General features: G+C 31.2%; 1 protein-coding gene across 2 annotated transcripts; it reads right to left on the bottom strand.

Moving 5' to 3' along the window:
• Positions 1 to 401: 401 nt before the first annotated feature.
• Positions 402 to 14,871, bottom strand: LOC134233320 (uncharacterized). 2 transcript variants are annotated; one of them, XM_062715288.1, is made up of 3 exons: positions 4,412 to 4,454; positions 2,817 to 2,948; positions 402 to 865 (listed from the first exon to the last, which is right to left on the bottom strand). In XM_062715288.1, the coding sequence occupies exons 1-3, from the start codon at positions 4,425 to 4,427 to the stop codon at positions 528 to 530; spliced, it is 486 nt and encodes a 161-aa protein (XP_062571272.1). In that variant the 5' UTR covers positions 4,428 to 4,454; the 3' UTR covers positions 402 to 527. The 2 variants fall into 2 exon arrangements, with proteins under 2 accessions (XP_062571272.1, XP_062571273.1); XM_062715289.1 differs by lacking the exons at positions 2,817 to 2,948; positions 4,412 to 4,454 and adding an exon at positions 14,741 to 14,871.
• Between the last annotated feature and the right edge of the window lie 1,771 nt (positions 14,872 to 16,642).

Below are 16,642 nucleotides of genomic sequence, written 5' to 3'. Positions count from 1 at the left end.
ATAAAATTCAATGAATATTTTTTTTTTTACTTTTGAATACTCTTTACCATAGTAACGTATGTAATAGTTGATTTACCAAACATATTTATCATGCATTTGAGACATCTGACCTTCAACTTTTGGAAATAGTCATTGCCAATTGTTTTCTTTGCAGCAAATGTTAACCATGGGTCTCTAACCATGTAAAATAAAATTCCATTTTTTCGAACTTGAAGACATGTTGCCATAGTAACTATAAAACATAGCAACCAATTTTTGTCTGATTTCAGTTCAGGGTATCAATGACTTTTATCATAGCGAGTTTGGAGAAATTCTGAGACTATGCGTGCCACAGCTCCTATATAAAATTTCAAATCATTACAGAGAATGACTCTTACATGTAAAAACAATCACAATGTTTGGTTACAGAGGTTTCCAAACTTAAATCTTTTACCAACAACATCCCTCATTATCTAATGATCTCATTGACGTCACGTACACAGTTATGTGTTGATAGAATTGTTCGTAGTATCGAGTCCTGCGTTGAGTTATTGTGGCCTTAGAATAATCTCGACATTCCCTGTAGAACCAACGGAATGGCTTCTGTTTTCGAAAATGTTGACATTTTCATACAGATTTTTATTATGCGAATTGTCCTCACCCTCAGTATGATTCCCTGTGATCAACGGGTCTGTAGATCTCAAATCCTTAGAGACTACAGTTACATACACGTATACACAGAGCATTATGAATGCAAATGATCCAATTACACCTATAAGAATTTTAAGATTTTGATTGACTTTGTCGTCTTTTTGAGGTGCATTCATGTACGGCATCGTAATTCCCGTGCTTTGGGTTGAATTAGAAGCCGTTGACTGCATCGGACCTACAAATGTCAGAAAAAAATGTTTATTACAACTTTGGTAAAAATATTTTTCTGAAAAATAATGTGTCTTAAGGTAGAACCTATGTCGGAAAAGTCTTTTTCACAAGATTTTCAAACTTTTCAAAATGATAAATAGTATTTGCTTATCAATCAGTTAAAAGCTCATGATGTTTTCTTGTTTTTAGTACAACTCTAGTACAGTTTATGAAACTTGGTATGGTAATTACATACTGCGACTACACATTTTCAGTTATTTTTAGGGGTACTTGTCAAGGAGAGAATATGAAAAGTCACAAAAATTCCTCTTCTAACATCGTCATTTTTAGACTTTATTAACTTAACAATATTAAGCAATATTTCTTAAGAATAATTTCTTTTTTATTCAATTTACAAAATTGATAAGTCCACATTTTACAAAGAATAGGCAAATGAACTCAATTTCTTTAATCAATTTTCCACCCTACATTTGTAAAAATATTTTTTAGGAGTCTTTGTTACATTGTTTTCAATCTTTAATATGATGAAGAACATACCCAAATAATTACAAAAAAGTGATTAAAATATATACCTTTTCCCTCTTACTAATGAGAGATAGGCTATTTAGTAATTCTATTATACTTGACCTTTTTGCACTTACACGGAATTTATATTAAATTACTGTTTTGGGTTACTTTCAGATTTGAAATAATTATCAAAAATTGTAATTTAATTTTAAAGGATCATATATAATAGAAAAATTGTAATTAAAACACTAAGAATATGAATAAGTAACAAATAATTTTGAAAAGGAATGCACATTTCATTATAGATATCACAAAAATGTATACACGATCACACGATCTACAACATGCACATCTTTGACTTAGACACATTTCTTCAAGATATGACACTATTTAGAAGGCAACTGAAAAATTTATTACGATTTTATGCATTCCTTCAAAATTTTTACATTCCATTCAAATATTACAGTAAGTTGTATACATTGTAATTGCATTACACAAGATAGTCTTGGATTTGTCCACCTAATTAAGGTCAAGATCTAGTAAATAAAAGGTGCCTGCAGGTTTATCTAATTTCAGAAATATTTTGTCATTAAGCATTATAAACAAATAAATATATGAATTGAATTAAGATTTTTTCGGCATGATTTTAAGTTGAAATTTTTGAATTTCAAAATACAGTATTTTCTACCATTTCTATTGAAGCTGTAAAGTACGGGGAAAAGTGACATTGAATTAATTATGACGTCATAATGAATCTAGCACTGGCTTAACACATTCTCTAGTTATGATGTCATACGACGTAGGTTCTACGTTAAGAATGAAAGTCTCCCTAATTTATATTGCCATACAGTTTAAAAATGAAAAATAATATCACGATAGAGTTTTACTAAAGTTAGAAAAAATTACTTTCATAGAATCTTGAGCAATTAAATTGCTCACAGAAATTGTTTTCGATAGTTTTCGATTGAAGCTGTTTTCGAAAAAAAAAAATCCCGTAGTTCGCCATTTTGGAGTTTCAACACTTCCGGATTTTTTCGTCATAATTGAACCTATTGATCTTATCATATTTAGCAATATATATAAAAAAAACTGTTTTCTCAAAACTTTGATACGAATTATGTTAACAGATTCCTTTTAATTATAGTTTTTAGTACTTCAAAGATTTATGCCCGTATATTGTTTGTGGTCTCAATTTTCAACGGAAAAAATCAACCCGGTTCTTCATTCAACGTTGAAAACTGAACCCCGAGTCAATTTCAACCCACATCAATATTCAACGTTATTTCGGCGAAAAGATTATGTGACAGAGTTTTCCGTCAATCAACGCTCTTTATACATTTGGGTATATAATTTAGATGGTTATATAAACATGAACTTATCTCACGAGTCTTTTATTTGGGAGAAAATTTCAATGATGGTTATCTCAAAACAATATACAATTTAAATACCAGTTGGGAGACATCCTGATGCTGGATCACATGTAAGATTATCGCATCGACATTCCTTCCTGCATTTCTTTCCGTACAAAGGAAAGGGACAAGGGAAGCTGCAGTTTTCACCTGTGTATCCATTCATGCATTCTGAGAATATGTATCAATATATATCATTTAGATATTTATTTATAATTTCAATATCATAACAGTATTTAACATACATTGTTGACTTCCAAAAATTCTATGATATTTAAAAATATTTAATAAATGTTTAAAAATGAGGTTTATAACAACAAGTGATTATTTTCTCTTAACAACTCGAACCAAAAATTCTATAGTTTACTATAATTAACAATAGTGATAACCTTGACCCTATGAAAACTTAGATTTATTGTAAAGTGATAACTGTTAAAACTTAAATTTACATGTACCAAAGTGATCACTATGAAAACTTGATATACCACGTTAAAAACTTGACAATTGTTTAAGAATTCTTTACTTGAAAAAAAAAAACATGATTGAGACCAATGCTTTATGCAAGATTGACCATTCTTCTATAGATTCAGACTCCCTGTAATTTTACACCTTAACATTTGATATTATGTACATGTAAGCCAAAATAATGTGTTTGAATTAATTTGATCACAATTTCAATGAAAACTTTACTAGAAGAGCACATATCGCTTAACACATCAATAACTTACTAGTATCATATAATTTCTACTTTTCACTTAACTCATTTATATTATGTTTGTTGTAGAAAAAACTATAAGACTTAAAATTAGGCCTACATATCAAGAAATTATTTAAGGAATCACTGTCTGGTTAGTATAGTATTTCAGGGCATCAACGATGGTGGGAAACATTGGATAAAATTCATAACGGGCGAAGCACGTTATTCATGAATTATCCCATCTTTCCCACTATCGTTAATGTCCCTCGCATATTATACTAACTAGACAGTAATTCTTTATATTTCCATTTTATTGTAAAATAAAATTGTAGATTTAGACTTAAAGATTTAGACTTTAAAATAGACAAAGATTTAAATTACACGACGACTCCAATGCTTATTTCAATTGTCCTCGCCTACTGACGTCAAACACAAAAGCAGCCACACGACATTCACGTCATATTTAGCCTTCTTAACCTCAGAGACAGATGTGCACGAGATTTGCATGCATATAAGGCCTCCTTAACTTCTGACCTATCGACCTTCCTTATTTACATTACGGTAGAATTATCAAGAAATCAAAGAGTTATCACAGAGAAAAATTAGAAATGGAAATATAAATTTTTTATGATTGCTATACTTTTTACTCAGATTTAGAATGCCTTTGAACTCATCTATTATACGTGTGTTATAGAAATATATATATATATATATATATATATATATATATATATATATATATATATATATATACTTTAAATTTGTTTAGACTCTTTATTCCAGTTTAGTTGTAGTATGGAGATGAGAGACTGGCACACTGTCCATCATGCAGTCGATGTAACATATATATGTAAAAATAAGATCAAAATGTGTGGATATTATATTAATATTTCTTTTATCTGGGATGATCATTTCATTATTATCACATTATTACTACCTGTGCAGTTATTCATATCTTCATTCCAAAAGTATCCTTTACAGCATCCTTTGAAGTGTCTAAAAATACATTTTATATTTTTTCTTATTTAAAATTAGATCTTATACCTAAACGTCATGCAGTAAAACTAATAAAAATGTACTATGCGTGCTCCTATCTCTCTTTTCTTCTTCTCTCTGAGTAGTTAAGTCTGTCAATATGATTTATGTATGATCTGTTAGATACAATGTAGGCTTGGTTGTGCTTTTGGGATCTGATGTATTTCTAGACAGCTTATTACATAATCCTAGAAATTAAGCTTATGCTTTGGGGTTCTGAATTATTTCATACGACAAAAATTGTCCTATTTTGGAAAGGTAATAGTGAAGTAACAAACATACAAAAATGTTCTTAGTTTTAGAATTTAAAATGTTAAAAATTCAAATTGTGAATAAGTTGAAGAGGAGCTAGTGGACAGTTTACTATTGGTTTGCCGGTATAACTTCTTTTCGTTAGTTAATCTTGAATGTTTACATTTCCAATATCTTTCTCCGAAATAAAATTACAAATAACAAATGTAAGTTATTTCTCCATGAATGTACTGGTTCATCAAAAGGCCCGGGAAAAAAAAAACACGTGCAAGGTGGGCAAAATAGCAAGACAAAACCAGGGCTTGTAGCACGTGGATTGGCGGAATCAAAAACATGTATATTTCATGCATGTACCTCTTCGGCGTTTATGCAAATTATTATGCAAGGCAATCAATTGACCATATCATGAAATCGAAAAAGCGAGACTTATTCCTTATATGAATTAAAAGAAAATACCCAAGTACGTTCCTAATAAGATGGAAAAGTTATCTCTGACAAATGAGATAGAAGCTCCAAATTTGTCGCTTTATGTAAATAATAATTAAATTTCAGGTCACCCAGGTGACCTTTTGTCGTCTTTTTTTGTCCGTCGTCTTTCTTCCTGTGTTAACATTTAAACATTTTCAGCTCCTTCTCTGTAACTGCCCAAACAATATAAACCAATTTTGCGCATTGCATCTATGGATGAAGGGGAACAAATATTGTGAACTTCATTGTCCCTGTCCCCCTGGGGGCTGAGGAAAGGGGCTACTGCCACTAAACATTTTTGCAATATTAAAAAAATATTACATACTCCTACATACTATTTTGCAATATTTAAAAATATATTCTTTTATACATGAAGCGGTCAAATTAATGGCATGATTGTGATAAGCATTGAGTCCTCTACCAAAATTGTAAAATCGATGGCCACAGGGTAAGAATTCTATTGCAAGGAAGGGGTTAATTAGATTATATATTGTAGTGAAAATGAATTAATTCTTTGAAAATCTTCGTCTTTGCACATGGACATTAAATAAACTAAGCTATTACATAGTTATGATGAGCAAGAATGTCTCTTCCAAAATTTTGAATTTCATGGACGCAGGGTAGGGGGTTCTAGTGTTAGGACCGGACTCTATTGAATATATAGTAAATAGGCATAAATTCTTTAAAATCTTAATTCTTTTCTGCTCCATGGATTCAAAACAAACTAACCAAGTAAATATAGTTATAATGATCAAATATTGTAAGATTATGTGATATTGCGCGACGATTGTGGCTTTCATAGAATTGATAGCATCATTATACTTACTATAACAGGGAAATTTTCGCCCCCGTTTTATTTTCGCCCTACCCTATTTTGGGCGAAGTTAAAACGGGTTGAATTCAATGAATACAGTATAATTTCTTAAACAAAACTTTGACTGGGCGAATTTAATGCGGTGCGAACATTTTTGCGAATGAGAAAGGGCGAAAATAACATGGGGCGAAAATAACTCTGTATACAGTAGTATCTGTTCCCAGTTAGAGTATAATTTTGTCTGTCTTTCTCAATCATCAAATCAATAATGTATAATGATGTCATAATGCATAATGATGAAATGCATATTGAATGAATAATTACTGAATTTCCTAAGTTTAGTGTGAATTCTTGGTATCTGAATCAAACAGACTTGTCAATTAGAAATATTTCATGAAGCGCGCTTCATGAAAAATATGCCTACGCACACTTATATATATTAAACTTATATTTGAATTTCTCGATGCCCTATACATGTATCGTTGCATTTTCACTAACGTCGTTGCAACCACATTGTGATGTCACGTTCACGCCCGTTTCTCCATGTATATTTCTGCATGAGTATACACGAAAATGGTTTTCAAATCAATTTCACAGTTGGTAGTTTGTAGAAAAACACAGCAAATGTAAATTTGTTGGATGCCACAATGTATAATGATGAAATGCATAATGTATGCAAAATGAATAATGTTTAATGATGGATTGCATAATGTTGAATCATGAATATTATTATACCTCATTATAAATATTCTACACAACGCGTTATCTAATCGGTTCTAAGTTATCACGTGAGCGGGCCGTAAAACTTCATATTTCCTGTCGTCGGCACGCTTTTCATCATATTTAGCCTGGTCCCCTGTCTCATCCTTGCCTAGTGACGCAGAGAATACGAAGCAAAACAGGGACAGGGAACCAGGCTACATCATATTCTACCTTTTCGGAACACCTAGTGAATTTTCCCGCAATATAGTTCTCGTTCGTTGAACGAAGAGTCCCGAGAGTAGTAGACGTCACAATAGCCTGATTTACGTCACAAAACTGATGGCAGTGTGTTGACCAAAGGGTTATATAGTAACTTTACGTAAACAATGAAAGTGAATTTGAGAGCGGTGCCGAATTTGAAAGTTTATGTTTATTTCAAAGGTTTTGCTTGTTTCGGTTTAATAAACAATTCATTGCATGAATGTTCGGGAAACATGAAGACTTATTCAGCCAAGAAATATCATATAATTATAACTAAAAGAATTTAAGATGCATTTTTATTTGTTAATTTATTCAAAAAACACACTCAAGATAATAACAACAGCTGGCAAAGTTCCACTTAGCACTTTTAATTAGAGGTAATACGATAGTAAAATTTAAATTATATCAGCTAAAATTAAGCATTCACAAATTATCTGAAAAAAATTCCCTATCTGCCAACCCTGAATTTAAGACTGTTTTAGGAATACTGTAGAAGTACTTTTTTCCGCGTGGTATTAATTTATGCTATGTCCGCGGTCACAAATTCTCCGCGGAAATTTGTCCAAGCGTATTTAAAATAAAGTTAAGGCATATAGAGAATCAGTAATTTTCTTCACGCGGATTAAAAAGAAATTGAGATTCCGCGGAATTATGACCCCGTGGAAAAAAGTACGTCTACAGTATATTTTAAATTTGGATTCATTTCAATAACATAGGAAAAATAATTTGATGCTGTTTTTCTGTTAATTTTTGGATCCACGCCTCGGCAGATCATTAGTGATTTTTGATTCAGCGCGCTGACCTAGTTAGAATATTCCATCTGGCGTAGACCATCGATCATTTATGCAGTAGCCATAAGAGAGATGAGAGGTGAGAGATGACAATAAAATGTATTAATTAATTAATTGATTTTAAGGCTTGCCAACTCATCAACCGGCATCCTTAAGGCCGTGGCCGCGTTCGCCAAAAACAAAAATGAATTTTATTCAACTAAACATTTGCTTTCATTGTCTATAACAAAATTGTGAATTTCATTGCCCCAGGGTCAAGGGTTCTGGTGTTAGGGCGGGACCTAATTAATTGGTTATATAGTAAAAAAAAACAATAATTCTTTGTAAGTCTTTTTCACTGCCCCTGGATATTAGGTAAACTAACGAAGTACAAATTTATTATTTCTCTTTTAAAAACTGTGTATATCATGCCCCTGATTCAGGTGTTCTGCTGTTAGCGCTGTGATCTGTTGATTATCTAGTGGTAAAAATTGTTAATTATTTGAAAATCTTCTCTGCTCCTAGGTTTTTAATAAACTACCAAAGTTCATTGCTATGTTGAATAAGACTGCCTCTTCGAAAATTTAGAATTTTATGGCCCCTTAGTCAAGATTTCTGGTGTTAGGGTGGGGTTCTATTTATTATTTAAATACTATGCATAGGTTCTTTTAAAATCTTTTCCTTTGATCCCGGGTATTGAATGAATTAATTAATAATTATAATGAAGATATGTGTTTTATCCAAAACGGACAATTTCAAGGCCCCTGGCTACTCTGATCTACCTCTGGGTGTTTAGTAAGCTTGCGCTAAGTGTTAAATTTTGATGATAAAAATGGTGCCTCTTTCAAAATTGTGAATTTCATGGCTTTTGGCTTAAAACACGTACTTTTTTTTAAATAACTATTATATTATGTTGGATTACATTATTGGATTGGACATCAGGCATGACGTATGTAAGTCCACTCCAAATCACGTACTTAATTCAATGTTGGAAAGTTGTAACATGATACTCAGGTGACCTATAAGGCCCATGGGCCTCTTGTTATTAAGTTGATATATCTACTCGGAACTAATATTGTGACCTATTTTCTATGGCGGAAATCAGAACGTATATGTTCATATTTTGTAAAATGTTTACATGTATATTTATTTGTACAAATTGTTTGGGTTTTGTTTATTTCACCCCATGTATGTAAAACTTACATTGTATTTTTTCGCCATTAACTGTACGTGTTACCGTATTCAATAAATGACAATTTCATTCTCACAGATAATTGTCCTGTCGTATATGAAATAAAATTCGGAGCAAGGCAAAACTGTGGTGAGCTGCTTGTATCTAGGAAATAGTTATAGACATAAATAACCTTACCACGTACTTAACCTAACCAATTAATCATATACTCTACCCCTCTTCTATATGTTCCACTCAGAGACTTTTTGCATAATTACCTAGACTTCAACAGAAAACATAATGGAGTTTTTCTTTTAAAATATAAACATAATTATATCTTAAATGAAAATACGTTTACTTTCTTTCCAGAAAGTATCCATTGTTCAATTTCCTTGGGTATATGCTTCTGATCAGCTTGTTTATGGAAATAATAAAATAAATTTATGTAATAAGCAATCTAAATCTGCAAATCAAGAATAATTATTATATGAATCATTGCAAAATATTTTTAATAAAGTACCATGCATTAATTATGTTTAAAAAACTTTAATTACCCCTCACAAATTGGAACTCCTTCGCATAGTTGATTTGAAATAAGAAAAACATCCAATAAGATAATCAAAATACCCACTTGTTGCATTGTTGCAAGAGTTATTTATGGTACCTGCTGTGTAAATACAGTGCTCTATTCCATTTTAGTTATGATACAATGTACAAGTATCTTGTAGCTTTATTGGTCAAGGAAATATTTCCAACAGTCAAGTGTCAAAATGATCCGTGTGATAATATTCAGTGATACGATTTTCCTATGTAATATATCGTTCTTCGTACATTGTAAATGGATCTATCTTTACATAGAAAGAGAGAGAGAGAGCTCTTTTGTTGCCTATTTTTTCAATACCTGATTTGATCTTAGAACATATATGCATTTGACTATATTTAATCGTTTAAAAAAAAAAGCAAAAATAGATCTTAACAGGAAAAAGGAAATGTCAATCAATGTATGATGAAGGAAATTATTCTTTCACTCTGAATAGATTGAAATAAATCATGTATATATACGCAGCACAGTTAAGGTTACAAATGGAAATATCGTCGATTTTTAAAGATAAAAAATACATACTTTATTAGGATGGGCGATTCTTTTTAGGAATTCACCGATATCAAAACAATGTAATGTGGTTTAAATCTACATGTTGGGGACATTTAGATTTTTTATTTAGACTTGTCATATAAGGTCGACGTCACATGAATTTGGCAATTATACTTGCAGTTTAGAGGTCATCTATAAATTTCAATATTGCAAGGGCATAACCAAGTTAAAAATCTTAGTTTATTTTATAAAATCCTTTGCAACACTGTAAGTAGTTTGTGAAAAGTGCTGCGAACCTATATAGATTCCCTTTTTTAATTGGTAAAATTTAATTTGTTGGACGGCAGGTTGAATATTCTGCTGGTCAACTACATTAAATATAGCTATAATTAATATATTTGCAAGATTTCAAGAGGTTCGCAGCACTTTTCAAATATCTTACTCCTTCTTGATTTTTACGGGTAAAATTTTGACAAGATATATAGAGGGTATGCCCTTGCAATAAATCGATTTATTAGGGCCATTCCATTACTTTTTCAATGAATCTGCATACAAACACACGACATTATCGCTTGTCTTGAGAATGCACGTACAGTTTATAAATAAAATACTAAAATAGACATCGCATCCAAGTTAACGGCTTTGTATTTTACTGCAAATAATATTTTATTGAGAACAAAAGACATTTTTCATTGTACAAAATGTGACTTGAACGAAGGAACAGTTGCTACCCACTTTAACGACTAGGTCAGTCGCGACTGATATACGAAGTCACGACCTTCCGATCACGGAGCAAGCGCTCTACCGACTAAGCTACCGTGAACGGTCTATAATCATAGAAAAAAAAGATATATGGCTTAAGATTTGATTTTCAGTTATACTTCGACAATAAGGAAAATGGCTGTTGAGAAATGGAATGTGATTGGACTGAAAATTAATACGCTGAAATTGTTTTTAACCAACGAATTAAACAATTTAGTTACTTAACCTGGCTTACGTTTTATGCATCCGGGAGTTATTTTAGATGGAATTTTAGACACGCAATTGACGAAGCATCGTTTTCGAACGATGATACAATTTAAAGATCGCTAGTGTATTTTTTAACAGTGACTTAGCATTGTTTTTGAAAGTGGAGGGTATGAAGAGGCAAAGTGTTCATCATATCTATGTTCTAATGTACATTAATTAATTTGTATCGATTTCAAAGTCGCCAGATTTATCGAAATGAAGTAAATTAGATAAGAAAAATACCTTTTGAAAGATCAAAATACCTGTTATGAGTTATGTAATAAGACCATAGTATTGGGTCTGACTCTAACTCTACTTAAAAGGTGTAGATTAGAGAAAAAAATTAAGTCATCCTCTTCTCATGTATAATTGATTCATCTCCATCTTTTTTCGGATGATTCCTTCTAGCACATTTTTAGATTTGATAAATCTTCCAAAAAGGAGTATATACACGTATAATTATGGTCGTTTGGCAAATCTCTACTGCTGTAAATGCCATGAAACTTTAAAATATGTCTTATGTTTCTTAGGGTTTAAAGACAACGATTTGAAATTTTATAATGGTGTAGAATGCCTCGTGACCTTGCATTTTTTCAAAAATATGGCACAAGACCTAACAAAAAAGTATTATAGTTTACTATTGTTACTGTTGTAAATCAAAGTTTTTACTGTGTTAAATCAAAATGTTTAAAATATGAATTTCAGATTATTTATTTTATCATCTTTTACGATGCTAAAAAATCTCTTAAACTAAAATGAACTATCACTTGTGTGTTTAAATATTACTGCGCACAATTTGTCTTTGATATATATATATCCAAAATATATACAAGAGCTCTTAATTTTTAAAAAAGTTCCATAGTATCGTTAACTATAGTAAACTCTAGTTTACGATATTAAATTTTTGTTAGCGTGATAAGGTACATGTGTAGTAGATGTATTCCTACGATGCATATGTACTATCTAAGTGCGGGTGGATAAAATGTACCTGACTGTGTAGGAAGTGTAAACCGAGTACACTTAAGGACAGATGCTACAATCAAATTTTATCTTTGACGGAGATTTAGTATTATGTCACAAGTTTAGAAAAGTGGATATTTCTCATAATGTTTTTTCCTAAGAAATGGAAAATGATAGACTTGTAAAATATTACTAATATTTCAATAAAAAAAACAAATGAAATATTGACATATCACACTCAGTAAAGGTTTACAGATAAAAACAATTTTCAGAATATGTTAGCTTGGTGCTAAAAATGTAATATGATCTTTAGAAATACTAGTATATACCGAGCCGGGTTAATTTTATTAGGAAAAGCAAAGTGGTATAAATCACCCTATGATATATGGGCTGATTTTTACCATTTTGCTTTTCCTCATCAAATTCACCTGGCTTGGTATATTTTTCTAAAGTTTATATTACACTTTGAGCACAGTTTAACATATTCTGAAATTTATTCCCATCTGTAAACCTTTACTGAGAGTCTTTTATCCATTTTTATAATTTTATTGAAATATTAGTAATATTTTCCAAATCTATTTCATTTTCCAATTCTTAGGAGAAAATGTTCTAAGAATTATCCACTTTTCTAACCTTAAGACATGACATTAAGTCTCCTCCAAAGATAAAATTTGTTTGTATCATTTGTCCTTAAGAAAGACAATTTTGTATGTTATTAAGAAAAATGATCTCTTGTTAGACAATTTTTGTTACATATAATCTCTAGGTAAGTTTACTTGTATGATCAGAATATCTTTTATCAAAATAATTTCCCTAATTACAAATGAAAAGGTAAATAAATATTTTTACGAGTCTTCTTATTAAAATAAACATATCTCTCTCCATTTTAATAAAGTATACCTTGACTGGAATCTCCCTTCTGAATAGGAATTAAAGAAAGTCTTTATGATGCTGGTGGTACATGCAACTTCCTTGTTGATGTGAGGATTGTTTGCCAGTTATTTGAATTCCTTCTCTTTGCTTTCTGTTTTATTCTTTTTTCTTATCTTACAGATTTATTCAAACATCAATTTTGTATCCGGAGAATCAATAATAGATAGTACCGTATAAAACACCTATGGCATCAGTTTTAACTCTCATTTTTTTTCAAAGTCAGAGGATTAAAATCACTCTCATGTCAATGATCAATAATCTTTTTGAAGTTTAAAGTAGAAACCTTTATATGTGTTAAACCTTTTCAGTAAAAGCAAAATTGAGAGAATCGAATATTTTGAATATTCTCGAACTTCAAGGAAAAAGTCGGTCTATCATTTTGTAATTCCTTTATAAATCCGAGCAATGCCCATTTGTGTACTGCTTTTGAAAATATTAACATCAAAAACAGTCAAACCTCGTAATCTAGAACTCGGTTTACTAGATATTTGAGGAATAGAGATTTTGAGGGTAATATTCTACTCTAAATGACACACACGTTGAAATAATGTAGTCATAAATGAAAGCTTGCAAAACTTACCGGATTGACAATCATAGAGAAATTATTTTCTAAACACATTATCTTTTTAAAGTATTTTTGTCTCTTTTAAATACCTTCGCTTGAGAAAATTGGAAAGGGAATATATTGTTTGGGGTGTTCGTGCTTAAATACTTTTTGGCAACATTAACAACTTATCTGCAAATTATCTATCCTGTACACAACTGAATGTACACTGTATGTATCATCATATGATTTATTTTTTAACTCAAAATTTCTATTTTTTGATTCTTATTTGATCAGAAAGGTATTTGGGCTTTCCCACAGAAAGACATTGACACTGTTATTTTTTCTAACATCTGGGTACCTTTCTCATACATGCAACTGTTCCTCCTCTGAACTCATGATTTAAATTTAATGATAGTCTTACAGAATCTTTATTACATTGTGCTATTGTAAACTCTATTTTACTTTTACATCGGAGAGATATTCTGGCTATCCCTTAGTAAAACATGAAGACTGACATTTTTTTCTTTCATTTTCAAAACATAGAGTGAGTACTAAGCTTTTTCACTGTACAATGCATCTTTAAAACAGTGTAATCTACCCCAAAAATGATGCCTATCAATTTTGCTATGTGTCTTAAAGTCAATCAAACATTATCAAAATTCAGTGATTTTATTGAATAGTAGATTGATTATTGTAAGACTTTATCACCAAGAACTTTATCCATTTTCGATGCCCATCATATCAATTTTGTTTATTGAAATCCACCTGTGTCTATAAAACATACATTGGTTGCTGTGAATTTCACATGTTTCAGTGGATATTTTTAGGGATTCTCAACGAGTTGTACAGCAGCTTTCATGGAACGTTTATATACTAGTAACTCTTGTTTACTAATTCTTTACCCTTCATTTTTAATGCATTGTCTCGAATAGCCCTTGTGTACAGCTACTCACAATGAAATTGTGTGATGAAAAGTGGTCACATAAACTGTATTCAATTCATAAAGGTTTGATTGTGAGAAAAAGTCAAGCTTAACGTCAAATGATTTCTATATTGTATGTCAGAGAGTTCAGTACATTGCATATGTTTATTGAACAGCCCTCGTTTTTATTTTGGCATTCCCATGGCAAAACGTAGGTTCTGGAATTATATATGCATTTTGTTATCATTTTGTAAGGTCGTTGATAAAAGAGCCTCCAGTTTCCTTATCAATTTCTATATATATATATCTAACGGTTTAAAATTTTTATACCAGTGTATAGGCATCCTGATGCTGGGTCACAGGTCGCATAATCGCACTGACATTCCTTCCTGCATTTCTTTCCGGACAAGAGATAGGGACAAATGAAGCTGAAGTTTTCACTTGTGTATCCGTCCATGCATTCTGTGATAAGTAATATTTACATTTTCAATATCTTTTTCGAAGATAAAATTGCAAATACTTAATGTACTTTATTTCTACAAGAATGTACTGGTTGCTCGATAGCCGTGGTAAAAAAAAATCACTTGTGGGGCGGAACAACAAGAGACAGACGCGAGGCTTGTAGCACATGGATTGGCGGAATCAAAAGCATGTAAATATAAGGAATAACTAGATAAACTATCTAAATTTTTGCATAAACACCGAAGTGCAAATTATTATGCAAGTCGCTCGATTTAACAAATCATTAGATAAAGAAATTTTACAGTTATTCTCTAGATAAAGTATATCCTCCCTCAGTACCTTAAATTGAGGTAGAGATTCAATTAAATTGATTGCCTGTGCTCTGAACTCACACGTCGACAAAATTGTACAAACCGGTCTGACAGCCGTGACCAGCTATCCGTAACCATACGGTGAGAAATGAAATTATGGTACGCCATAACCGACATAAGAAAACTAAATGAAAATTGTGACAATTCCCAATAAAAAATGACAAATACCAAAAATATTTCCTTGATTGCATTAAAACGAGATAAAATAATAAATAGAGAATTGAATTGCAATCACCTAAAATATTGCTGAAAATCAAATTTTATTATTAATATTATTATTATTAATATTACATTACCAATGCACTTCTTCAAATCTTCACTCCAGAAATATCCCGGACAGCATCCCTTGTAACGCCTGTAAAATGTAGTAGTCTATGATTGTATCTAATTCTTTAGTTGTCGTAAAGAATGGAGGGTTTTTTGATTGACTTTTTGTTTTGAAAATGTAATGTCTGCAAAAAATATATAAAGAAAAGAAATTGATTGTATTTTGTCAGGTAAAAAATTATTTTAAAAATTTTAATTTATCTGTGAATTATATTTACTAATGTAATGTTTTATTGCTCATCACGACAAAAAGCAGTGTCTGAAGTTATGTATAGATTATTGTGCGCCCTACAACAAAACATAAATGATCCACTTTGAATCCCCTAAACTAAATAAAGTGGAAACACAATGATATGTATTTATTATTTGTAATATTTTTTTTGGGGGGGGGGGGTATTTTTTGACTTCATTTGATTCATTTCATGACTAAACTAAATCTACAGTTGTACGTTAGTACATGTACAATGTAAAACAGAACTATTTCGGTCCCTGACGTTGAAGTCGAAATGGAAGAGTGTTTTTGTTTTCAGGTATCCCGTTTTTCATATAACGTAAGAGCGGCCCTCTTATTGTATATATACAGTAATCCCCCACCCCTTCTTTAATTTCATTGCAAATGTATCGAAACATATCAAATTATTTTGCTCCATTTGGGGAGGGGGGGGGGGTGAGGGGCGAAAATAAGAAAGAAACACACACATTACAAGGAAAAAAATACATGGTTTTTTACTTTTAGCAATTAGCCAATATTTCAAATTGGTTTGTCGATTTCTTTAGAGGTTAAATGCCCCAAATCACCATTTCTTTTTTCAATTTAACACCTCTTGTCCCCCTTAACTGCCTTTTTCAAGAGTTACAATGAAACTTTTTAAAACAGTTTAAAAGACTATGCCTAAAAACAGCTTTTACAAGGGCTAAATATAAAAACATAAAAACAAATCCAATTAGATGCACGACCCTTATAGTTTTTCCTTACCTTAGCGTCCATCGATAATTCAAAACATTAATCTACCTATTACCCAAAAACACATAATACAATATTATGTGTTTTGGGTAATGGGTAGATAAATAT

Source organism: Saccostrea cucullata, unplaced genomic scaffold (genome assembly GCF_032062105.1).
Source record: "Saccostrea cucullata isolate Sc308-1 unplaced genomic scaffold, CSIRO_AGI_Scuc_v1 ctg3915, whole genome shotgun sequence".
Lineage (NCBI taxonomy): Eukaryota > Metazoa > Mollusca > Bivalvia > Ostreida > Ostreidae > Saccostrea > Saccostrea cuccullata.
Note: the sequence above shows the minus strand (reverse complement) of the source record. Positions and strands in the feature narration are given on the sequence as shown.

Bases quoted from the DNA above. Each gene is read 5' to 3' on its own strand.
- LOC134233320 (XM_062715288.1), bottom strand. The intron at 866-2,816 runs GTATTTAAATTG...TGACATTTGTAG, and splicing joins ATCAGGATGTCTCCCAACTG to GTCCGATGCAGTCAACGGCT.